At 38.8% G+C, this 23629-nt stretch overlaps 3 protein-coding genes across 3 annotated transcripts in view; 1 reads left to right on the top strand and 2 right to left on the bottom strand.

The window, feature by feature from the left end:
* LOC141431994 (E3 ubiquitin-protein ligase TRIM9-like) overlaps positions 1-7153 on the bottom strand; it is a 28624-nt gene extending 21471 nt beyond the window's left edge. Inside the window, 6 exon segments of the mRNA XM_074093335.1 lie at positions 252-394; positions 1905-1931; positions 2884-3028; positions 4622-4855; positions 5677-5772; positions 5873-7153. Of these exon segments, the coding sequence (XP_073949436.1) occupies positions 252-394; positions 1905-1931; positions 2884-3028; positions 4622-4855; positions 5677-5772; positions 5873-6550 (1323 nt within the window). The 5' untranslated portion in view covers positions 6551-7153.
* A 123-nt stretch (positions 7154-7276) lies between these two features.
* LOC141431993 (uncharacterized) lies at positions 7277-9553 on the top strand. Its single transcript, XM_074093334.1, has 3 exons — positions 7277-7509; positions 8626-8735; positions 8894-9553. The coding sequence occupies exons 1-3, from the start codon at positions 7443-7445 to the stop codon at positions 9434-9436; spliced, it is 720 nt and encodes a 239-aa protein (XP_073949435.1). The 5' UTR covers positions 7277-7442; the 3' UTR covers positions 9437-9553.
* A 2461-nt stretch (positions 9554-12014) lies between these two features.
* On the bottom strand, positions 12015-22104 carry LOC141431991 (acyl-CoA Delta-9 desaturase-like). Its single transcript, XM_074093332.1, has 6 exons — positions 21899-22104; positions 18103-18406; positions 16415-16545; positions 15852-16057; positions 14868-15053; positions 12015-13073 (listed from the first exon to the last, which is right to left on the bottom strand). The coding sequence occupies exons 2-6, from the start codon at positions 18395-18397 to the stop codon at positions 12830-12832; spliced, it is 1062 nt and encodes a 353-aa protein (XP_073949433.1). The 5' UTR covers positions 18398-18406; positions 21899-22104; the 3' UTR covers positions 12015-12829.
* Between the last annotated feature and the right edge of the window lie 1525 nt (positions 22105-23629).

Here is a 23629-nt window from a genome sequence, read left to right as displayed (position 1 = left end):
TATACTGTGGTGTAGGCCCTTAGAGCCATTACGCACTGTCGACTGGTCGCCGACGACTCAGTCGCCGGAAACTGTGACTTTCTATAGGTTAAATTAGTGTTAACGCACTTGGTCGCCGGTTGCCCAAGCGAATCGACGACTCGCCGCGTAGTGGCGACGCAGGTTTCGGTCGCCGAGGGACTGAGTCGCTACGCCAGCGACCAGTCGACAGTCGACAGTGCGTAACGGCTCAAAGTGTGTGTAGCACTAACCCGGAAGGGTCCCCCCAAACCGTCGTCCAGCTCGAGCACGTAGCCGCGCACGGCTCTGGGCGCGGGCGGCGCGCGCCACGCCAGCGTGCACGAGCAGCCGCGTGCCGCGCACAGCTCCACCGCCATCGTGGGCGCGCCCGGTGCTACAAAAAAAAAACACTATAAGTGAGGCCAAGGGCGACGCCAGCAGATCAAAGGGTGGGGGAGGTAGGTATAGATAGAAAAAGTATGTACAGTCGGGCTCATGAAGCAAGTGAAAAATATAATGTGCTCTTGACTGTACTATAAATAAACAGTAAGGCGTCACTTGAGTGTCAACATTGACAAAGAAAATTTTTAACAAAAAAGTAAAACCGACTCCAAAAAAAATATCAAAAAATGGAACCAACTAAAAAACCCTTGAAAACATTTTTCTAGGTACGTACTAGCTCGAAGTCGGTGCCTCAGCACGAGTCAGCAGGAGTGGGACAATATCTCTTTTACATACTATGGGTTTCAATCTCTCCTGCTGGGTCGTGCTGAGTCACCGATTTCGAGCTAGTACGTACCTAGAAAAATATTTTCAAGGGTTTTGTAGTCGGTTCCATTTTTTGTTATTTTTTTGGAGTCGGTTTTACTTTTTTGTTAAAATTTTTCTTTATTTCTCACTTTTTAGTGATTCGTAGCCAAAGTACATCTCACAACGATTCCATTAAGCCCAAACACGACTTAGTTGCTTTGTTTTAACAGAGTTCCGTTGTCTACCTTCTGGCTTCAGCATCAGATCAGTTCGAAAGAATCATTAACTTAAAGCTTCTTCTTAGTCGCTTATCTAGGCAAGTATATTAATCATGATCGTTTACAGACGAGCGAGCATTACTTAGCTTTGATGAGTTCCATTGGTCATCACGGTCTTCTTCATCAGGTCCAGGTTCCCAAATGATACTTTCTGAATGTAAATGCTCATCTTGATGCTAAAAATGCCAAAATCGCCATAGGTGTGCCTATAAAATTTGAGGTTTGCCCTCGATTTCCCTAGGATCCCATCATCAGAACTTGACTTGGTGACAATGGGACCACCTCAGAAGAATACCCTTTCGATTAAAAAAATAATTTTGAAAATCGATCCACAATTGACTGAGTAATCGGTGAACATACAAAAAAAAAATACAAACATTGGAACATAGAACCTCCTCCTTTTTTGAAGTCGGTTAAAAAATAAAGGCTATATTGCCCCTCTGCCCCCCCTTGGCGACGTTTTTGGCTGAAGCCTTATTTTCTAACGCGCTGACGTTCGTGATCACATTCACCATCTCTTTCTACCCTCGTCTTATACCGTGTGACGGAAAAAAGTGCATAAGTGGTGGAAACCTTGTTCGTCCTTTAGTTCAATTACGTATTCTATCCCTGTTGTTGAAGACGTGTTTTAAAGGTTTGTGATTATGTATGACTGTGTAGATGAATGTTTGCGTATAGAGTTGTATCTGGTCCAGTTGTTGATTAGGTGATAATAGAACGTTAGGTACTTACGTTCTGATATATCAACCCTTTTTTATTTATAAGTATAACCATGCGATTAAATGATAAAAAATATACACAAAGTAAAAAATAAATTGCTATTCCAACAAACTAGCACGGGATGGTCTAGATACCAAAATCTTTAATTCAGCATACCTGGAGACCTCATTTCCTGTTCCTCCGCTGCGTTCCGAATGAAGCATCAAAATAGATAGCACATCGTTATAATCGGCACAGCACACGATTTACAAACAGTGTTAGTGGAACAACTTATTTATAAACAGATTTAGAATAGATAGACAGTTGTTTGTGGTACTATAAGTAAAAATAGCCTGTCTATTGTAGCTTCTGATATACTTAAGTAAGATTATTTCTACTAAATATAACTGATTCGATAACTCGTTTAAAGTGCTGATGATTACAGATAAATAAGGGTTTCTTCTTTTGCCGGATAACAAACGGTTATCTTTTCAGTAACATGCAACATCTGTATGGCCGGAACGTCCATCAAAGTATATATATATGTGGCGTAGCATCAGATATTTTCGTGGTAAAGCCGAAGCAAAGATCGCATATATCTTTTATAAATCATGTACCTATGTCCAGTAGTCCTATTTTGTAAATACTTATTGGGCAAGCCAATGGGAATAGAGTTGTATGGACGCTTCGCCATTGATACCTACTCAGTCGTAGTCTGCCTGCAGGGCGACAGATGCCATTAACGGTAGAAAATGCGGCAGGAGTAATGCCATCATAATCCGCCATCATATGTATGCAGTTTTATTACTGTCTACTGTGAAGGAAGCAAGAAGTAGCGGTAGCGACGCGAGCAGGGGAGTGCGGACGGCCTCACCTCTCGCCTTCCTTCTCCTGGCATTAGTTCTGTTCAGTTTCGGTTTTTTACCCAGTTAAGGACTCGAGGAAATGAGAGAGCGGATCTGTGGCAGTCTTGTAGTTTCAGTCTACGGCAAAGCGCGCTCCCGCATGGGCATGGTGCAGGGGTTAAATATTTGGAGTTACAGTCAAGCTACGTTACGTACGTACGGCTAACCGGGCGGTTTTAGCGCGCCGTCCCTTTCTCAAGCGATACTTTGAAGAGGTTAACCGCATAGTGCGCTTAAGTAAGTGGACTTACGGATGCACTCAACGAAGTTCATGGCACGTACGGCGCGCAGCACGGGGTCTGCGTCAAGCGTGAGCGCGGGCGGCGCGGGCGGCGGGGCGCGCGCCCCCAGTGCCGCCGCCGTCTCCTGCGCGCGCGCTGACAGTATACCGCCCACCTGAGCATACCAGAAGAATGGAATGACACTGACATTGGCGATGAAAGGCTAATAGCTAGTACGAATTTGACGTTTATAAAAGCTCTTTTCAAGAATTAAGACGTCCCGAACAGCTGTACACGCTTTTAACGAGAAAAAAAACGTAAATTGTCGTGGCGCCTGCACTACACCTTATGCCGTCTTGTCTTTGCACTGTGACACGAATATACAGGTCGACAAATCAATTAATGAACGTGTGATAAAACGGACCTAGGTACAGGCCTAATATAAGGCTGCCACTTAGGGGTATAATAATAATAATAATAGTTTGCTTTGACCACGAACATGGTGTCTACGTGTAAACGGCACTTACGTTCATTACGATCTTTGTTATACTGTAACTTATGTCTTTCCTACCGTCTCAGTAAAAAAACAGGATAAGCGAGATATATATATATATATTTCAAACATTACTCTACTTAGACACCCATCCATATGATAAAACTAAATACGCATTTATTTTTTTGTATACAGTAGTAAAATAGGGTGTGCCCCGTCAACACAAAAATATCTTAAGAATCTAAAGATAACACACATGATATAAACAAAAATAAGCCAATGAGAGCATTAGAATAAGTTTTGATAATAAATAGTAACTCGAATAGATTGCGTATTTATCGTAAAAATACGAATTTCGTTGATTAGCCTGAACTGGAGGTTTGTTTGGATATCTGTGACATACATTGATAAAGGAATCACCTAACCAGCTAGTGGGAAAACAAAAAAGTATTATTTTTACAAGCTGTTTGTAACTGGTTGTTTTTGTTACATCAAAGACTAACAAAACAGTGCAATGTATAAGATCATGCATTATCTTTCAGTCGTAAAAATAAGAATTTCGTTGATTAGCCTGAACTGGAGTTTTTCGATATCTGTGACATACATTGATAAAGGAATCACCTAACCAGCTAGTGGGAAAACAAAAAAGTATTATTTTTACAAGCTGTTTGTAACTGGTTGTTTTTGTTACATCAAAGACTAACAAAACAGTGCAATGTATAAGATCATAAAAGCATTCAAAATCTAGAAGTTCAGTCAGCTCTATCTACCAGATTAAAGATTAAATCTGTGCAAATAAACTCAGCAGACCAGGCAATTAATCAATGACGAGCATAAACAACATTGTTCATCCCAGCCTATATACGTCCCACTACTGGGCACAGGCCTCTCAGAACAAGAGGGCTTGGGCCATAGTTCCCACGCGGGCCCAGTGCAGATTGGGAACTTCACAAACACCATTGAATTGCTTCGCAGATTTGTGCAGGTTTCCTCACGATGTTTTCCTTCACCGCAAAGCTCGTGGTAAATTTCAAATGTAATTCCGCACATGAATTTCGAAAAACTCAGAGGTGCGAGCCGGGGTTTGAACCCACGACCCTCTGCTTGAGAGGCGATAGGTCAAACCACTAGGCCACCATGGCTTTTAACAACATTGTTACTGTGTAATAATTAAGTTAATAAATGTAAAAGAAAGGTTAACATTTTTCAACAAAATAGAAGCACAACCACACAGATCCCCTACCCCTCCAATACCTAATATAGTAGGTACTGTACCTGTAGAAACGCAGCAGGGTCGGACTCCTTAAGTGCTTCTATAGAGAAGTGCAACAGTGCTGTGGCTTCTCGCAGCCTCTGCGCAGCCTGTGAGGTGGCGGCGCGCGTCTCCGCCGCGGCATGCGCGCGCGACGCGCGTGCGGCGCGCACCAGCTCGTCGCGTCGCGCCTCTACCGCCCGCGCCACTTCGCCGCACACCTGATCAATCTGACGCTCTAGTTCCTCGCACGAGTCCTGTGAAATAAAACTTCAAAGTTATGAAAAATGATAAATTGTACAACTTATGAACTACTTATTGAACTTAGCCCCAATTCAAACTAATAGTGCAGTCCGTAGCCATGAAATTGATTAGTTTTGATACTATAAAACCCTCTATCTATAATGTGATATACTCCTTGGCGTTACCACAATATTAAACCGGCATGATTCCTATTCCTAGTTGCTCTTATACTTCCCGCGATACTTGTTTATTTTTGATTCCTATTCCTAGTTGCTCTTATACTTCCCGCGATACTTGTTTATTTTTTAAAGCACATGGTACGACTCTTAATGCCATTTCATTACTTGTTATAGTTTTCCTTGAAAGTTTGATAAACTTACTACCATCCTGAATTTTTTCAAATTTTTCCACCCACTGGTTTAGATTTTAGAGGGGAGGGCCGGGGGGGGGAGGGGGATGCTCGATTTTAATGAAAATTTGCACTTTAAAGCCGAATATTTCGCAATTTCGCAATTTCAGAACCCTAAAAAGGAGCAATGGATTGACGAGATTTCTGGCATAGACATAGTTTATGGGCCAGAGACTGACATAGGCTACTTTTTATCCCAGAAAAATGCAGTTCCCTAGGGAGCAAAAGCTGCGGGCATAAGCTAGTACACATTCAAACAGATATAAAACAGAGAGACACTAATGTAGTAATTCCATTACAGGGCACCGGTCTCCTCTCAAAATGAGAGGTTTAGGGCCGTAGTTTCCAATGCAGGCCCAATGTGGATTGAGAACTTCGGGAAGTACAAGATAACACCACTTGGAATGTCAACATTGTTATACTTACATTCATTTGTTCACCAGTTCCTTTTACTACTTGAATATATTCTGTCATGGCTTTGGCTTGTTCAGATAGTTGCTGTAGTGATTGTGATAGTTCAGTCTGAAACAATAGTCATTTGTACTAAATAACTGTCCAGATACTTCAGATGCATCATGCTGATTATTTGACTCTTAAAATCATTAAGTGGAACATTACATACCTTATGTGCACGAGCTGCGCTTGATAAAGGTTGTGTAACATGTGAAGAATGCCTTTCATTTACACATCGCTGGCATATAGGGACTAGGCAAGTATTACAGTACAGGACGGGCGGGGATCCATGGTCAGTGCATGTTGTGCCAAGGGTCCTTAGTTCATGCTGCGCAAGAGGCCCACGGGTAGGATGCCAAGCATCTCTGCAACCGGCACAGTAACGCACTGAGCATTGCTCGCACCTCACTATGGCTGCTCGCCTCTCACCTTCACACATCTGACAAGCTTCTTCGGCGGGTGGTGCGCCAGTAACGCCTCCAAAGCGTTCAACAATAGTCCGCATAACGCGGAACGGTGGCAGGCCCTCTGCTCCATTGTCGTCTAAGTACACATGCTTGGTGCATACAGGGCATGTCAAACTGAAAGCTGCGTTGTGGTATGCGGTGGCGGCAGGCGTGCCAGCATAGCTGTTAGGTCGCGAGCCGCAAACCACGCCGCTGTCCGTTTCGCTGGACACCGAAGCCTTGTCCGCCTCCTGGTAGTCCGTGGCCGCGGCGCCATCGGCTTCGTGCACCGGGCTCTGCAGGCCAACCGCACACACGCGACAAAGGGCATGTCCGCATGGCAGTAGCACTGGCTCTCTGTAAAATTCCTTACAGACGAAGCATCGTAATTCCTCTTCCATTGTTAGTCCACGTAATTAAAAATGCACGTTACTATAATCCCATTGACGTGTTGTATTACTGGTTCGTTAACTATCTAGAACTTTTTCTAGTGTTACAAAATAGCAGCAATAAAAACCAGGGTCACTGGTAATAGCCGTTCCACTCATGGATATAATCATATTGCCCAGCACTTTCCGTTTCGTTTCGTGTGTCACATATATGTAATGCGATATTTTGAAATACTTATAGCCGACGTTTTATACTGGATTTAGTTTCAAAGTAAAAATGCAATGTTTCAGTAAATATAAAAATAAACAATAACTCCATCACCACCAAAAAGTACAACGCATGTACAATGAGCGACTGATTGGATTTGACTGACTGACTGAATGATTGAATGCGAATGATGAGATGAATGAAACGAATGAAATAAAATTGAACAAGAAAGGTGAAAAAACAAGGAAAAAAGTAAAACTCTACTATAGACTACGATAAAACATATAATATGTTACGATACAATGTGATATTATATTACATTGTATCGTATCGTGTAATGTATAATATGTTAGAGTGAGACCAAGAAGACTATTTTTTGCTCGTTCTAACGGTGTTTAGCTTGCACCGGTGACACTGTATGACATTGTTCCCTGGCCAAAAAGCTCTTATCTAAGCTAAAAAAGGTTTATGTTTTCGTGACGTGACGTTGACATGAGCTGAGCATGACAGTGAGTGACAGTTTATAAGTTTTTTTATGTGGTGTTGGTGTTTTTTTCTGTGAATACCGTCAATGTTTGTTTTCGATCGTAAACACAATGTGTATTTCATGCGTTTATTGAATATCAGATTTGATTACAATTGAAGCAATTGATTTATTTTGAATAACTAAGAGCCGTGAAACAGAAAAAATAAAACATGGAAGCGCCATTATCAGACGATAGCTGCGATTCAGAAATAAAGAATATGAAGAATCAACTTACCGGTAATTAAATGCAGATAGATTGATTGATTTGAAAAAAACATATTTCATCAGCTCTAGTAATTCAGCCATTAAATTTGTTATTCGTGTATTTAGTGCATTAGGGAAACTTATTGAGGCAATTTATTACATGACTGCCCAAAAAAGTAGTTATTTTTCCTTAGCACTTTATTACTTCATAAAGATTTATACATATTATAATGTACTAGCCGTTACCCGCGATTCCGCGTAGAATTCGGTTTTCACTATCCCGCGGAAGTATGCAATTTTCCGGGATAAAACTATCCTATGTCCTTGCCTGAGACACAAACTATCTGTATACAAAATTTCATCTAAAATCTTTAGACGTGATGAAGTAACAAACAAACGAACACATTTACAAACTTTAGCATTTATTATATTAGTGACATTGTAAATGTTTATGGATATGCATATGTTAGCTATAGCTAACTCTTTTAATACATGACTGATGAAGGGAGAAAATACTAAAAATATCATAAACTTGCAAGAAAAATTAGTGAATCTTGCAAAAATACTGTTTGCTGGTTTTGGTCAGACACTATCTTATATTATAGAAATATAAATTTTTCTTCTGCAACCTTCTGTAACCAAACAAATATTTTATTTAAATGTAAGTGTTTCATTGTCTTTACATGGTTCTCTATTGTTTGCCCAAATTTCATATGCCATAATGTATTGTTTTGCATAATTTTCATTTGCCATGAAGTAATTTATTTCTGAAATAGTATTTTCTTCAGTTGATATTAAATTAACCTAACCTAACCTACTGCATTCTATAATATTTCATGATGACATTTTAAAATATCCTGAAACAGTATGGTTATATATATTTTATTGGCAAGTGAAATTGGGGCAAATAAAATTTTTGCAATTAAAGGTATAAATCTTTAAGTACATACTAGGGGTTGTACCTGTATAGTAAACAATAATTACAGTCAAGGCCTAGGTTAGCATATATTATATTTGAGAATGTGGCTGGATAGATATTTGTGTCTTCGGCTGTACAACACTTTCCCCTACTAATTATTACATTAAGTATATTGGATGTAAAGTTCATCATACTAGTTCATTAACTGACTAGAAATCCTTATATTTCAGAATTTGGACTAGAAGATGAAAATCTGACTAAAGAAGAAATGAGTGATTTAATAAAGGCTTTCAATAATTCTAAGTCAACTGCTAAAGAGGATGAACTCTCGCGCGCAAAGGTATGCTCACTGCTTCTCCCTCTTAGTACTTTCATTACATTACTCCTACCTACTTCATTTAGTCTGGAATTCTCTTACAGTTAACCTAAATATGTCATGGTCATGAAACCAAAAATAATATACCTATTATAAGTAAACTACTTTTTTTTATGTACAAGGAGGAGATTCCTGAATGTGAAGCATCATCCAGGAAACAAATGAAAAGGAGATATAAAAATGTCAAGGACAGAAGAATGCCTTGGAGTGTGTTACCAAATAACATTACACCGGCAGAGAAAGCAAGAGCTCTTGCTGTCTATATTAAAATGATGTCTATCAACAATTATCGTCAAGCTAGATTGTCTGCTAATTTTACTGTATGGCCCCCACCAATCCAGATTATAGAGGAAACAACACGAATTCAACCCATAAGGTCAACAAGGAGTGGCCGCTCTGTGCCCATGTATGCTGGCTTTGATGATGATTCGTCAGATTTAGATTTTGTTATAACTAAAACAAAGAAGAGAAAAACATCCACCAGCGAACACCATACTGGTGAAGGAGAATATTCTAACAAAGTGATAAGCTTGAAGCGAAAAACTTCCAAAGATGAGAACACCAGGCCAGTTAAAGAACCAAAAATGACTGCAGATAACAATAAAGATACTGCAGGAAATAACATAAAGCCTAAAAAAGAGCTTTTTACTCTGATTGAAGACTGAACCGGCAATAACTGAGATGTTTAGAATACTAATATTGTGTGACAAGTCATTTATCTAACTTTATCTTAATGTACTGTACAGTACCTATATTATAATATATAGTATAAATTATGTCTACTAATTATTTTAATTTGGTAGTTCACAAAACGATGAGAACAATTAAACAAACATTTAGGTCCTGTTTCACCACTCATAAATTTAATTTGACAGACATTTGTGTTGCCATCTCTGTTTGTTTGGTCGGAAAAAACAGAGACTGAATTACATAAATGTCGCATAAAATTTAGTTCTTAGTGTACTAGTATAAAACTTTTTGCGCTCACAGTGATGCCGGTTACGTAGGTGCTTTTCAAAAATGTACTATGTGTGTATTTGTGGCGATAGGGCCTACAAAACCTACTTAAATTACAAGAGGTTACATACGTAACATACCTAATTATAAGTACGGTATTTGACAACTCCTGATTTTGCCGTATCTTAATATGTATATAGATATACAGATAGTGGCGAAGAGAAATTTAAATCTGTTGAAAACTGGATTTATAGTGATTTTTTGAAAAATCTATATACCTGTCTCTTTCTCAAACGCTTTTCTCTATGCAGCAAGTATGGCGGTACTGGCGTGTGACGTCACATGCCAGTATGTCTTTCTCTGTCTAATCTTGAATTTCAAACCTTTATAACTTTGTTATTTGTAAAGGTAGTTTAAAAATTGTTTCTCTATTCGATAACAGGCATTGTGTAGTTTTAATTTATAAAACATATACGAAATAGTCAAATACCGTATTATTATTATTATTGTAACGTTACAGAATAGTACCTACCTTACTGTGGCGGTGAAATGAATTGAAATGAAATTTTTATCATTACCACTCTGCCACTGCCACCGCACCCCGCTGCGGTGTGCGGTATACAGTTTTCCACTTTGATTGTAAAATCTCGATTTTTATGTAAAATTCGCATGGGTATACTATTATTATAAATGCGAAAGTGTGTATGTTTGTGTGTTTGTATGTTTGTCCGTCTTTCACGTCGAAACGGAGCGATAGATCGACGTGATTTTTGGCATCGAGATAGTTTCTGAGCCATAGAGTGACAAAGGCTACTTTTTATCCCGGAAAAATGCACAGTTCCCGAGGGAACAGCGCGCGATAACCGAATTCCACGCGGGCGAAGCCGCGGGCAAAAGCTAGTTACATAATAAGTGCAAGTACGCACTATGCGGTTAAGCGCGTGGTTTTACCGTGCCGTCCCTTTCCAAAGTATCGCTTGACAAACAAGACGGTGCGCTAAAACCGCGTGGTTAGCCGCATCCGCATAGTTCCTACGTGGCCTTGCATTAATTCCGTGATTTACTGTCATTTAGTGCAAATGGAAAATGGACAACTCGAAATTATACCGGAAATACAAACTGAAATATGGATGCACAGAAAAACTAGAAAAATAAGACTCCGTGCATTCCGTGCCACGTGCTATGCCGCTACACCACCGCTGGACAGTGATACAGACACGAATTTCTCCTATGCACCACATATCTCAGCTTGTTTGTTTCCTATTTAGTCACTTAAGCAGCGACACTAGCGACATCTATGCTGTAGCCCTCATCGAGAAACTTTCAGCACCCCATCGGAACTAACCGCTCACCCGGACAAGAGATGTCTACTAAGCAATCAAAATAAGATTGATTTTTGGAGTCTTTTTGTATGATTTATTTCAACTCCAAATTTTGTTACTTTTACGGTCATCCTAATGTAGACGCACGGAAATGTACTTTAGATAACGATAAAAGAACAATCAACAAAAAGTACAGTCAGCAAAAAAGCTTGTATTAAAAATAAAATTATTACTTAATGAAATACTTTATTATTATTATTAAAAATAAAAGTTATCAACTGACTCGGTATATGTATAAAAGCTTGTCAAAAATGAATATTATCACGAAATTAGGTATTAAAATAAAATGTTCCAAAAGCAATTTTTTCAGTCCATTTACATGATGTTTTAAGGGATGGGGTATAAAAAAATGGATCTCCTGGCAACATTCAGAATCATAATTTGCAAGCTTTTCTGAATTCAAAACTATTCACAGAATGCGGTCTCCTAATTATGCATACGCAACTTCCCTTGGCGCCTGCTCTAAGTGTTGTGCAGCCTTTTTTGGAATTTATCCCTGAACATTTAATTAGATATGTGATCATTCAATCCTTATAACAAGTTTTCTGTCACTAAATGCCCATAATGCCTCAGGCTGTTGGTTACCCCTCACAAACATCGATTCTAAAGGTATTCTAAATCGGTATTCTATTCTAAATCGATGCTCACAAACTACAACTTTACCCCTTTGGACAATCACCTCTGGCAGGGCTACTACGAAACTCGAAGTTCGTATCGTACCGTCCCTCTCGCTCTCGTATTAAATAGTATAAGTGTCAGAGGGACCGCACGACACGAACTTTGAGTTTCGAGTTTCATAGTAGCCCTGCAGGTTCGGAACCAATGTCTTACAGGAACCTAGTCACTTGTATTTGAAGGTTGCTCCCTGCCAAGGTAAGAGTGGCGATACAAAATAAACTTTGAACATGTTTAAAATAAATTTATTTAAAAATAGGTACAGTCAGCAACAAAGATACATAAAAAATATGTATACACGAACTTAATGTTCAGACAATAAAGTCCTGTATGTACATGTTTTTGACGCTTTGGCTGTATTCATATCTTTGTTGCTGACTGTACCTAAAAAGTATTTAAGCTCTTACATACAATACTAAATAATATGATACTTTATTCAAACGAAAAATTGCTTCCAACCTCAACCACCGCTCTGTATTTAGACAAAAATTGTGCGTTCTTTTTTTGAGACAATAAAAGAACTTTTAACTAAGTACATTTCTTTATAAAATTTTTACTCGTCACCAACTTGTTTCTCTACATCCACTAGCGTAGAGTAGGTATAGTCGGCATCAAAAGCAGTTCTTCATTTTCGCTTTCAAATAAATAGATTTTCGTTAGTCTGGCTACCATAATTTGACAATAGTAAAAGCGGCAAAGAAAAAAAGTAGAATTATATAGTACAAGTGTTAACAATTTAGTTTGATTTACATCGAAAGCAGTTATGGAGTGGTGGCCAAGATTGAGTCGAAGAACGTTGGTCGGATGACATCTGGCAGTCGGCTGGTAAACTGTGGATGAGACTAGCACAGAGACGGGCAAAGTGGCGTGAAAATGAAGAGGCCTTTACTCAGCAGTGGGTGGATGTGGGCTGATTTGATTGATTACAGGTACATTGCTGCATGTCGGGGTGATTTTTAGGGTTGCCAAAACAAAGTTAGCTCTAGGTACATTGCTCATGACAAGTTATACTAGCCAGACTCTAAGCTCAAATGTCTGCTTATGTTAAGCTTTACTCTTATCTTTATTTCTGTTCTTGATAACCGTTTGAACCAGCTGAGGCGATGCTTCTTTGAGGTGATGTGCCCAGCCCAGCTTTGCGAATCCATCCAGCAATAGCGTAGTGATGTTGAGCGAGTACGCTAGCTCAGCGGCCTTGTAGTCCCACGGGAATGTATGATGGTAGTTGTGCCAGCCTTCGCCCATCGCCACCAGGGACACGCCCCAGTTCTCCGTGGGCATTATATCGCTGAAAAATAGTGAATTGTTAAACGAGTGCATAAAATGCGCCTTAACTCACAACTCGACTCGCCTCTCAAAAGCCTCAACTATCAACTCTCGCCTGATGAGTTTTATGAACAAGTTTTACGCTTTGCTTTTCACTCCGATTGGGAGGAGATTAAACAGCAACGGTGAAAATAAATGTTCATTTTCTATCTACCTTTTATTTTCATGCATTGCGATATACAGGATACAATAGGCTACACATAGCAGAGCTCGGTTATCGCTCCAGGTCAGTGGTTGTCAAACTGCAGCCTGCAGCCGATATTTTTCGGCCCGCGACCTTCCCGCGACATACGCAACGGCTTTAGTAGGCAATGACTTTCAAAACAGATTTTGCATACGAAGATAACTGAATCTGTACGCTGGTAGAACTTGGGTATAATAGGTATATTTGAAGGGTCCACGGAAAGAACATGCCGTTATTTTTTTTTAAATTGAGATTTTAATCTTAAAATATAGAGCTCACGAAATACTAGAATTAAATAATCTGAAAGCAATATAAAATTGATCTTGATCATTAAAGTGTTAAGGTGGCGACCATGCAGGTTCTTACTTACCTACACTAAGGGACTCTACCTACACATCTATCGACGTGGAATCGGCAAAAGCTGATAGGAATAAAACACCGGCCAAGAGCGTGTCGTACACGCCCAGGATAGGGTTCCGTGGCCATTACGAAAAATCAAATAATATTTTTCTAAGGATTTCGTATTGTGTACTGAATCTTCCAAGTTTAGTTATATTTTATACCTTAGGCTGCTATTTACTCTTAAACTCAAAGCTTGAACTACTAATAGTTCTCAAGCATTCTTAGCCGCTATAATTTTCTTTGTAAATTTGATATATTTACTACCATTCTGAATTTTTTTTAATTTTTCTACCCTACAGTTTCAGAATATTTTCAAATTTTTCTACCCAACAGTTTAGATTTTAAAGGGGGGGGGACGCTCGATTTCAATGAAAATTTGCACTTTAAAGTTGAATATAGAAGACCTATCCAACGATACCCCACAATATAGGGTTAGTCGATAAAAAAAAACACCCCCACTTTCGGCGTGACTGATATGTATATTCGTGTCAAATTACAGCTTTCTAGTAATAACGGTCTCTGAGCTTACCCGCGGACAGACAGACGGACAGACATGGCAAAACTATAAGGGTTCCTAGTTGACTACGGAACCCTAAAAAGCTTTGTGTCTACGCAATAAGAGTGACTTCGCTGTCTGTCTGTCTGTCTGCCCGTCCGTCTGTCACAGGGCTCTATCTTTTGAGTCGTAGGTAATAGTTTTTTCACAGATTATGTATTACTGTGGCCGTTATAACAAATACTAAAAACAGAATAAAATAAATATTGATGGGGGCTCCCATACAACAAACGTGATTATTTTGCCGTTTTTTTGCTTGATATTAATAACGGCAAGAGGTAGACGCTTGAAATATTCACAGAATCTTTACTTGTACAATCAATTTAAAAATAAAAAATTAAACTAAAATAAAATAAATACCTATTTAAGGGGGGCTCTCAATCTCTCATACAACAAACTTGAGTTTTTTGCCGATTTTTCGCTAATGTCTATAATGTTGTATAGACAATCATATGGTACGGAACCCTTCGTGCGCGAGTCCGTCTCGCACTTGGCCGGTTTTCAGCTCTTATTTTGTGGACGTAAAGCTTTTTTCTATCGGCTTTTGCCGATTCCGCGTCGACAGATGTGGGGAGACCCTAAGGTTTAGTTTTTACCTGAGGGTAGGTACTCACGGGTCATATGGTTTGTTGCCCCATAGGTGCGCGAAGCTGTTGACAGCCCAGGTGAAGTTGAGACTGAGGACGTAGCGCATAAACATCTGCGAAAGAATCGCGTAGTCCCAGCTCTCGCCCCACGCGAGTGGCGGCACCAGCGTCGGCAACACGAAGCAGAACGTCAGTTTAAATACATTGAAGTACCTGCAACAAAATAAAATAAAGAACGGCGTACCTATTAATAAAAGTCTCCTTTGGGGTGTGATCCAGTGCTACTACATATGTACTCGTATGTATGTATTACATACATATGTACGAGTACATATAAGTATATGACGTATGTTACTTATTAGCTGTTACCCGTGCGTGACTCCATCCGCGCCGAATTCGTTTAGCGATATCCCGCGGGAACTATGCAATTTTTGGGGATAAAAACTATCCTAATCCGTCCCCGGGACGCAAACTATCTGTATACCTACCGAATTTCATCTAAATCGGTTCAGCGGTTTAGATGTGATGAAGTAACGAACAAACAAACAGACTTACATAGTTTCGTATTTATAATATTAGTAGGAAGTGGGGAAAAAAATGTTTCAATGGTAATAGGTATCCCCTAAAATCTGCCGTCCTATAGGCCTGCGGCTAAATCCACCACTGCCTGAAAAGCATTTTTTTACAACATTTTATGTTTTTAAGCGAATTTTGCAGCGACCATGAGAAGTACCTGGGCGACCGAGCTTTGCTCGGGTTAAAACTCGATAACAAACGTTTTCCCAGAGATAAGACCAAGCTAGATCGATTTGTCATTCCAAAAAACCCCCACATACCAATTTATTACTTATAACACAAGAATTGCACGTTTAAAGGTATTAGATTTATCGCGCAAGATAGCGTGGTAAAAAGCTATTCTAGGAAACTTCTAGAATTCTAGACAGAATAGAAAACATCCTTAAGCACTTTTGAAAATTGTATTATCTTGTGGTCATGGCTACGTTTTCTTACTTGGTGTGGAACTGAACGAGAGGGTCAAGCGAGATGTCACGCATTTCAACCTGCCGTCCTAGTCTTATGACTTCAGGGTGCTTCTTCATCATCAGCCAGCCGACGTGGGAGAAGAAGAAGCCACGATGCGCGTCGTGCGGGTCTGCAGACGTCTCCGAATACTTGTGGTGTATTCGGTGGTCTCGTACCCACTCGTATATCGTGTTCTAGACAAATAAATTAAAGGGCTAAGACATCTGGCTCAGGCGGACTAAATATCTTGTGCTGGTAATTTTCCCTACGATACCCTACGATAGAACACAACGATTGCACTACACACATAAAGATTAACTTTTCTTAATCCTGAGAATCAGCTAAGATAGTAGATCTGCGTGTCGTCGGGCACACTAATAGATTGAGTAATATTAACGATGGCTTACGAACTTTTCAAAGCGGGACAAAGTTGGGTGTCAGCCTCCATGTGCAGTAAATAAAGCTAGGTATTTAAACATGGCCCGGAGCAGAATGTACAGCCTGTTAATGTGACTTTGATTGTGCAGAAAGCACTTTATCAACTATTTTACCTGTCCTGCCACCGAGTAGCAAATAAGCAGGATCCATTGAAGCGGTAGAGTGGCCTTATACGAGCGGTGACACCAGTAGCGGTGCACGCCGGCAGTCACCCCGAACCCAGCTACGGTACCAATGACAAAACCTGGAAAATAACGGGTTTGAGTTGAGATAGAACTGCACTTTATTGGTGCAGGTGTTGAAATAAGTTATAATATTTTTATTACACTTGCTCGTAAACAGTGTCGAAACATGCAGGCTACCTTGGTTGTAACCCCCCAAATAAAACCCTCGACCTTAATGTGCTTGTCATGAAACCCGTGGTCGGTAAATGAGTCAATGTGCGTACTGATACTGCTACGCGCGCTGCTGCACGTGCATGGCGTTGCAGCGGGCCCACAAGCACACGCACGTTGCGGCACATGCTGCGGGAGGGGGACGGCGGCGCTACTAAGAGCGCAGCCTATATAAGGTATCGCCAATATTTGGAGCAATTATATTTTTTCTTTTAGAAATATACAATTTTACCCGCAAATGTGATGAAAAACATTGTATGTCGCACGGGCGGTACTAGCATTACGAACATCGACTCATTAAAGCCCTCAGTCTTCGACTTCGGGCTTCTAATAGACTCATTCGTAATTCCTTATTTACCGAACTTAAAACACAATGTACTATTGGGTCCATATCGGCTCGCATACTTATTGAAAGTCAGAATGTAATGTTTTTCAGAATGATCGTTTCACATAACTCTTTTTTCTCCGAATCCAATAATTGTTCAGAATTGTTATAAGACAAACTTAACCAAACCTATAGTTTTCTATAGGATGACCATTTAAAAATTTCAGTCAAATTTAAGTTTTTTATTTCAGAAAAGTTTCAGTGGGCTAAAAATTACGACAAACGATTTGGACAAAAATTACAGTATAACTAGCGAAGAGTATGCGAACTTTGGCGCTCCCTAATAATTTATTTGCTAAAATTTGGCACAGAAAAAAAATACATTAAAACCAAAGAAACAGTAAAACAACCTTACATAATCTTACATAAGTATGAGTAAAAAGAAAGAAAGAAAGATCAGAAACATTGTAGTATTTACCGAAAGAAGCAAAAAGGGCTAATAATTAGCCGAGAGTGTTGCGTCTTGTTCGCTAACTGTCCTAAATAGAATAGAAGTATTATTCAATTTTTTTAAGGGTAAAATTTTAAGTACCTAGTCTGGAAGTTAAACAGTTGACCGAGAAAGGTCAGAGCGGTAGCTTTACTTTACCGAAAAATTAACAAAGGAAAAAGTTATTTGAAATGAGTAGTACCTAGCTTCCATATTGTCTAACATAAGTAGGTAGATAAGATAATCTAACATAAATAATTTAATGGTCTGTTTAAACTTACACCACACAAGGATCCTTCCTGTGCCTGTCTCGCGAAAAAATTCGCATTTAGGTATACACACACACACACACACACACAAAAAACATACATATTTAGGTAGATACCTACTACGTCTTCAGTAACAAACATGCATTTTTTTTAGTTAAAAGTTACTTCAGACTGTTTTTATAGTTATATTCTGATAATAACTCAACTTAATACTATGATAATTTAGTTTAGGTATGTTTATAAGTATGTATAATATTATATAAAATTATCTTACATACATATCTTAGCGCTTTTATTTATAAAAAACAAATTATTATCTTACCGAAAACAATGCTCTGCCATTTTGGGTAGTAGCCGATCACCAAGTTGTAACCAAACCATACAAAAGTAATTATATGTATTAAAGATATGATTATAATATTTTTCCATATAAGCTGCGTCTGGAATCCCATTTTCTTCTCCCATGCTCGTAAATAGTTTCCATCGTTGTCGATGGAGTCGTTTTTTGTTTGACTCGAGATTATTGAGCTGTCGATGCGGTACCTTGGTACAAGACCGTCATCTGAGTCGCATTCAGGCGCCTTTAAAAGGGTCTTCGTGGTCGTGGAGGGAGCCATTATAATGCGCTGTGGACAAAATAATGTTGAATGAAGACGAACAAAGTTGAAGTAGGTACTTAGTTTAGTCAGTACTTAAGTGTTCGCGCGTTTATTTCGATTAATGATTTTTTCATACAGAGTAAATTGAAGTCACCCTTTTAACGAGCGCGATGCACTAAGAAAGTCATTTTTCTTTGCTGCTAACCGTAACGTAACGTAAGGAAAATGAATCACATAAGTACCAGCGTACCAGGGTGGAACCTGGTCATAATCAATTTCTCTATGATTTCTTTAGCAAATGTTTCAGATGTCAATTTGACGTTAGTGCACAAAGGTACAAGGTAAAGGTGGTAGGAACGCGATTCAGTTTCCTCGACTGTACCTACCTACATAACGGCCCACGGCGTTTTACGGCCGGATAGCCCAGTAGTTAGAGACCCTGACTACGAAGCTTTAGACCTCGAGGGTTCGATCCCGGTCGGGACAAATCGTCGGGAAAAATAAGGACGTTTGTTCTCGAGTCTTGGGTATTTAATAGTATTTAAGTATGTATCTATCTATTTAAGTGTGTTTATTCGTTGCCTAGTACCTTTGCTTTGCTAGTAGCTTTGCTTACTTTGGGACAAGTAAGTAAGTTTGTTTTATTTGCATAAAATGTGGTTATCAATGGATCTTAATACAAAATTACAAGGTTAATTGGTGTTAAGTGTCCCGTACCTCAATACTAATATTTATTTTAAACATTTTAAAAATAATATTTAATAATATAGAGAACTTTGTATTCTCATGGAGGATAATTGATAATTTATTTAACCTATGGTGGATCCAGAACGGGTAATATTATGTAGAACCTATAATTGGTTTGAATAGGTATATTATACTAAATGTAAACAAAACATAAGTCAATTGGTGTCTTAAATGTTCAAATTCCCCCATTAAATTATCTAAACATTTACATTTCTGTATTGAAATCTATTGAAATACACTAGTCTAGTTTGTATTACTATGATAGATAAGTAAAATGTATAAAAACCTTGAATGTACCAAGAAGTTTGTTTACATTTAGTTAAATGCCTACCTATTCAAACCAAGTATAACCTTGATTGAATACAAACAAAGGCGTTAAAGCTTTGTTCGGATCTAACTATGGGTGCGAGGGTAAATTGATTTGTGAACTCGACAGTTCCGTTTTGACGCATAGCTTTTGTTAAGATCGTTTGTAACTGTCGCTTCTTATAGGGACACATATCTAACTGATGACTTCTGATTAATGATGAATGTTATAAATAAATGTACCTAAGATTTGAGTCAGTATTCACCATTGTTAGATTTTCGAATAGGAAACTCGCGTCCATTTGGAAGTTACAAGCCGAAGCAGCAACCTGGTGTCGATAAGGTACTCGTAACTTTTTGTATATTGTCTTTTTTTGTCACGAATTTCTTAACATGTATGTATTTAGGTACATGCTACATTTTGATTATGTTTACTTCCATCATGATGTCTACATTTTTTACGTGAAGTAATAGAAATTTCATCCTTTAGGATTTTGGTTTGTAACTTTGTAACACCTTACACATGTACATAAAAATGAATAAATATAGTACATTGTTGTAGAGGCTGGAAAGTAAGCAATAGATAAATAAACGAGTTAGTTTGAAGGCCGACCCGAAGGGGAGGCCTTCGATAATACGAGTTCATCTATTGCTCTTTTGGCCGAGACTAAACATTGTGCTTTTCACGACCACGGCGAGGAAATAAACAACATTTATCCTCAAAACAAACAATAACAATCCAAAGACTGCGTTGCTCCCGCCAATTTTAGTTTTTATTTTGTGTCAATTTTTTTTAAACAAGTCCGTTCTAGAGGCAGTACCTAACAGTACAAGTATGCGTGTGGCTGATTGGGCGCTGGCGCTGTGGCTGTCGATGTGTGCGGGCGCGGGAGTGAGTGCGAGCTGCCCCGCCTCTGCGCTTGCGCCGCTGCCGCTCGTGTTAGAGTATGCGCTGTGGCGGGGGTGGCATCAAGCCATCATTTATGCGCCGGAACTCGAGAGGGGTTCGTACATATTCGATATAATACGTAATATCTTTTTGGAAGAGCACGTTTTTTGGTTAAACAACACTCAAATCTTGCTGTTCATAGCTATTTGTCTGACCTGAGGACCATAATATACCGACCCAGCACCTGCCCTGGGGTAGAACAAGAGAAGCGGCCGCTCTAAGCGCCAGATGGCAAGGGGTGCCATTTACCAGTTATCAGTGCAAAATCAAATAAAATTATACTCGTAATGGCGCCTTTTGAGAGGCGCGGACGCAGTGTAAGGAATCTCGCTCTACCTTGATCAAGGGATAGAGCCGGCGCTGTACTATATACTAATGTTATAGCGGACTCGGTCGAAATTGTGGCTGAACGTTCGATAAATATATCGACAGTGTTATCGGAGCGCCTTAATATGAAATTAGTGCTATTAAGATACATAATAATATGCTTATAATTATGCATCCGATACCATAGCCGTTCGAACGGAACGGCTATGGTATCGGATGAGTTGGTTCACCGAGAGCTATACCGTAGCTCTCAATGAACCAACTCAAAGTTGCTAAACTCATCGGTTGAAGATTGATACTGAACTTTTCCGACAACTTTTTTGGGAGAGTGTTTATCCCTTCTACTTTCCGCAGCGGCAGCGTGGCAATTATTCGAGCGTGTCAACCGTCGAATTTTTTTGGTCACTTTTTTGTAGAAATTGCAAAATATTCTGGTAGTTTGTTAGTTATCTGGTTCCTAAACTAGTAAATATAAATATATAATATAACTAGTAATTATAAATAATAAATATAATAAGTATAGGGTTAGGGTTAGACAATATTATATGGAGTCTAGAGATAAAGAGAACTACTATTTACGGGCAAATTTAAAAGTTGGAAACTGTCCACATTGTGTACACACTACACTACAACTAACTTCACAGCTCCAAACCCTTCCGGAGTGGCGCTAGAGAATAAAAGTGTTTGAAATAATTTAGTAAAATATTATCCTAAAATAACTGCTGTGAAAAATAGTCAGTGATTGAGTTTTGATTGAAAATTGTGATCTGTAAAAACATTATTGTGTGATTTAGGTAGGTGCTACAAATAATTTATTATTGTAATTCAAGGTTGGCTGAACCTTAAGGTTTGTCAATTGTGTTTGTTTCTTATCACCCGACTGCGAAGGAGGAGGGTTATATGTTTGACGCGTTATGTATGTATGTCGCTAACTTAAAGTTCAATAGTCGGGACTCATTTAAATCGTGACGCTCAAAATTCTTACCTAATGGATCCCTGTTGAACTTTAAGTTAGCTACTTAACAAAGTTCCAGCCCACTAGACTTGTTTCATTCTTTTTCGTATTTTTTAAGGCAGTTGGGTTTTTTGATTTTTTAATTTTGCATTAAATTATTATGATTATTCACTAAACCAGGTCAAACACATGTAAAACCGATGGTATCTATTAAATTAATTTATTAAGTATTTACCTCAAATTTTCAGTAATTTTCACAGTCACGGGCAGATTAAATTATCCACTCAAACTTCTGTATCACTTGTGAACAATTCGTGGACTAGCATTTTGACGGGAAGCGTATTGCAGCGCTGCACAATTCGCGGTCACGTTTATTTGCACTACGTGGAGGCGATACCGCGGGAATGCATCTACCGCACGAGAAAGGCACGTTCCGACCAATTAATTCACGATAAAACAAATGATTCAGACAACTTAGATATTTCGATATTATTATGGCGCAACAAACAAAAAGACACTTTCGCGAAAACCATTAAGTAATTAATAGACGCAATTAATGTATACTAGAAAGCATTTAACGATAACTAGAAGACAGTTACTCGTAAACAGAATGTATTTAAATCGGTTTGCGCGCAGTTCTTAAAACTAATGATTATGTTGCATTAGCAATTATTTTCAAGTGCTAGAGACTTGAAATTAGGCATATATGGACCTAAAGTATTTTAGAGGTGCACTAAGATTGTCATAGACTACTTTTTTATAATCTTCAAATTTAAAAAATTAAATTCAATTTCGGGGCAAATTTTCAAAATTCTTTCAAAAATGAGAACTACAATTATTATCTTACATCGGCAGTTAAGAAATTGATCAAAACAGTAATTCATGTCCCGCGGGCACTTAACAATTTCTCGGGATTAAATTACATTATGGCAACCAAAAAAAGTGTAGATTTCTACCTCGAAGGAATTTTATATTTTGCGGAGGAAAGAGTAGGTAGCCAATCTTAGTCAAGAACTGTAGCTTTCTTTTAGTGACAGTTAAGTATTTGCGATTTCCCTAGATAAAAGAAGCATGTTTCAATTTACAGGGACGGACAGCTTAGCTTTCTATAGAATCTGGGGGCACGGCAGGCAGGGGGCCAAGTCGAGCAAAACAAAAACAAAGGCACGGCACGGCCGTACCTACCATACTTTTCTCGAAGCCATTCAGGCTGTTTTCAACATTCGCTTTTTCTTGTCCCGTGGGAATAATCCTATATCATGTACAAAGTCGCGGACAAAAGAAACGCGTATTACTTTAACGTTTTCCTAAATTCCAACAGGGTTTCAAAGTTGGTACGAATTATGATTAACTACGTAGGTTGATTTTTGAATTCGAAAATTTGCACAATCTGTCAAAAACAACGTCTATCTGTATATTTGTATTTTCATATTCTCGTAATCCTCCGAAAAATCAATCAAAACACGAAAAAAAGGGTCGCAGAAAGTAAACGTATGTAAACCCCCAAATTTTACGCGAGCGAAGCCGCGGGCAAAAGCTAGTATCTTATAGAATACGAATATGACATCATTCTTCTATTGCATTGTGTAGGTACCTACACTTTTATTTTTAGAACAGTCCTTTGAATTTTCGTGCGTCTTATTTGTGTGTCGTTTAGGTAAATTGGAGTTTCTTCTAAAAATTCGGCTATCAACAGAATTTATGAAACGAGTTTTTAACCAACGAGAGATCCTATACTAAATTCTGCTTAGGAGCAGGTCTCTGCTAACGCTGGATTTAAAAAAAAGTTTTTGTATGACTTTTCTATCGCTCTACCTATATCATCTCAGCCGTAGGACGTCCACTGTTGGACATAGGCTTCCACTAAAGCCAATTTCGACATTTGGGACTTGGTGACTTTTCGCGTTTTTGTCCCAAAGTTGTACCGGTCCAGAAATATTCCAAACAGTTCCATGTTTATCATTGT

The sequence above is a fragment of the Choristoneura fumiferana genome, chromosome 10, assembly GCF_025370935.1.
Source record: "Choristoneura fumiferana chromosome 10, NRCan_CFum_1, whole genome shotgun sequence".
In the NCBI taxonomy this organism is placed as follows: domain Eukaryota; kingdom Metazoa; phylum Arthropoda; class Insecta; order Lepidoptera; family Tortricidae; genus Choristoneura; species Choristoneura fumiferana.
Note: the sequence above shows the minus strand (reverse complement) of the source record. Positions and strands in the feature narration are given on the sequence as shown.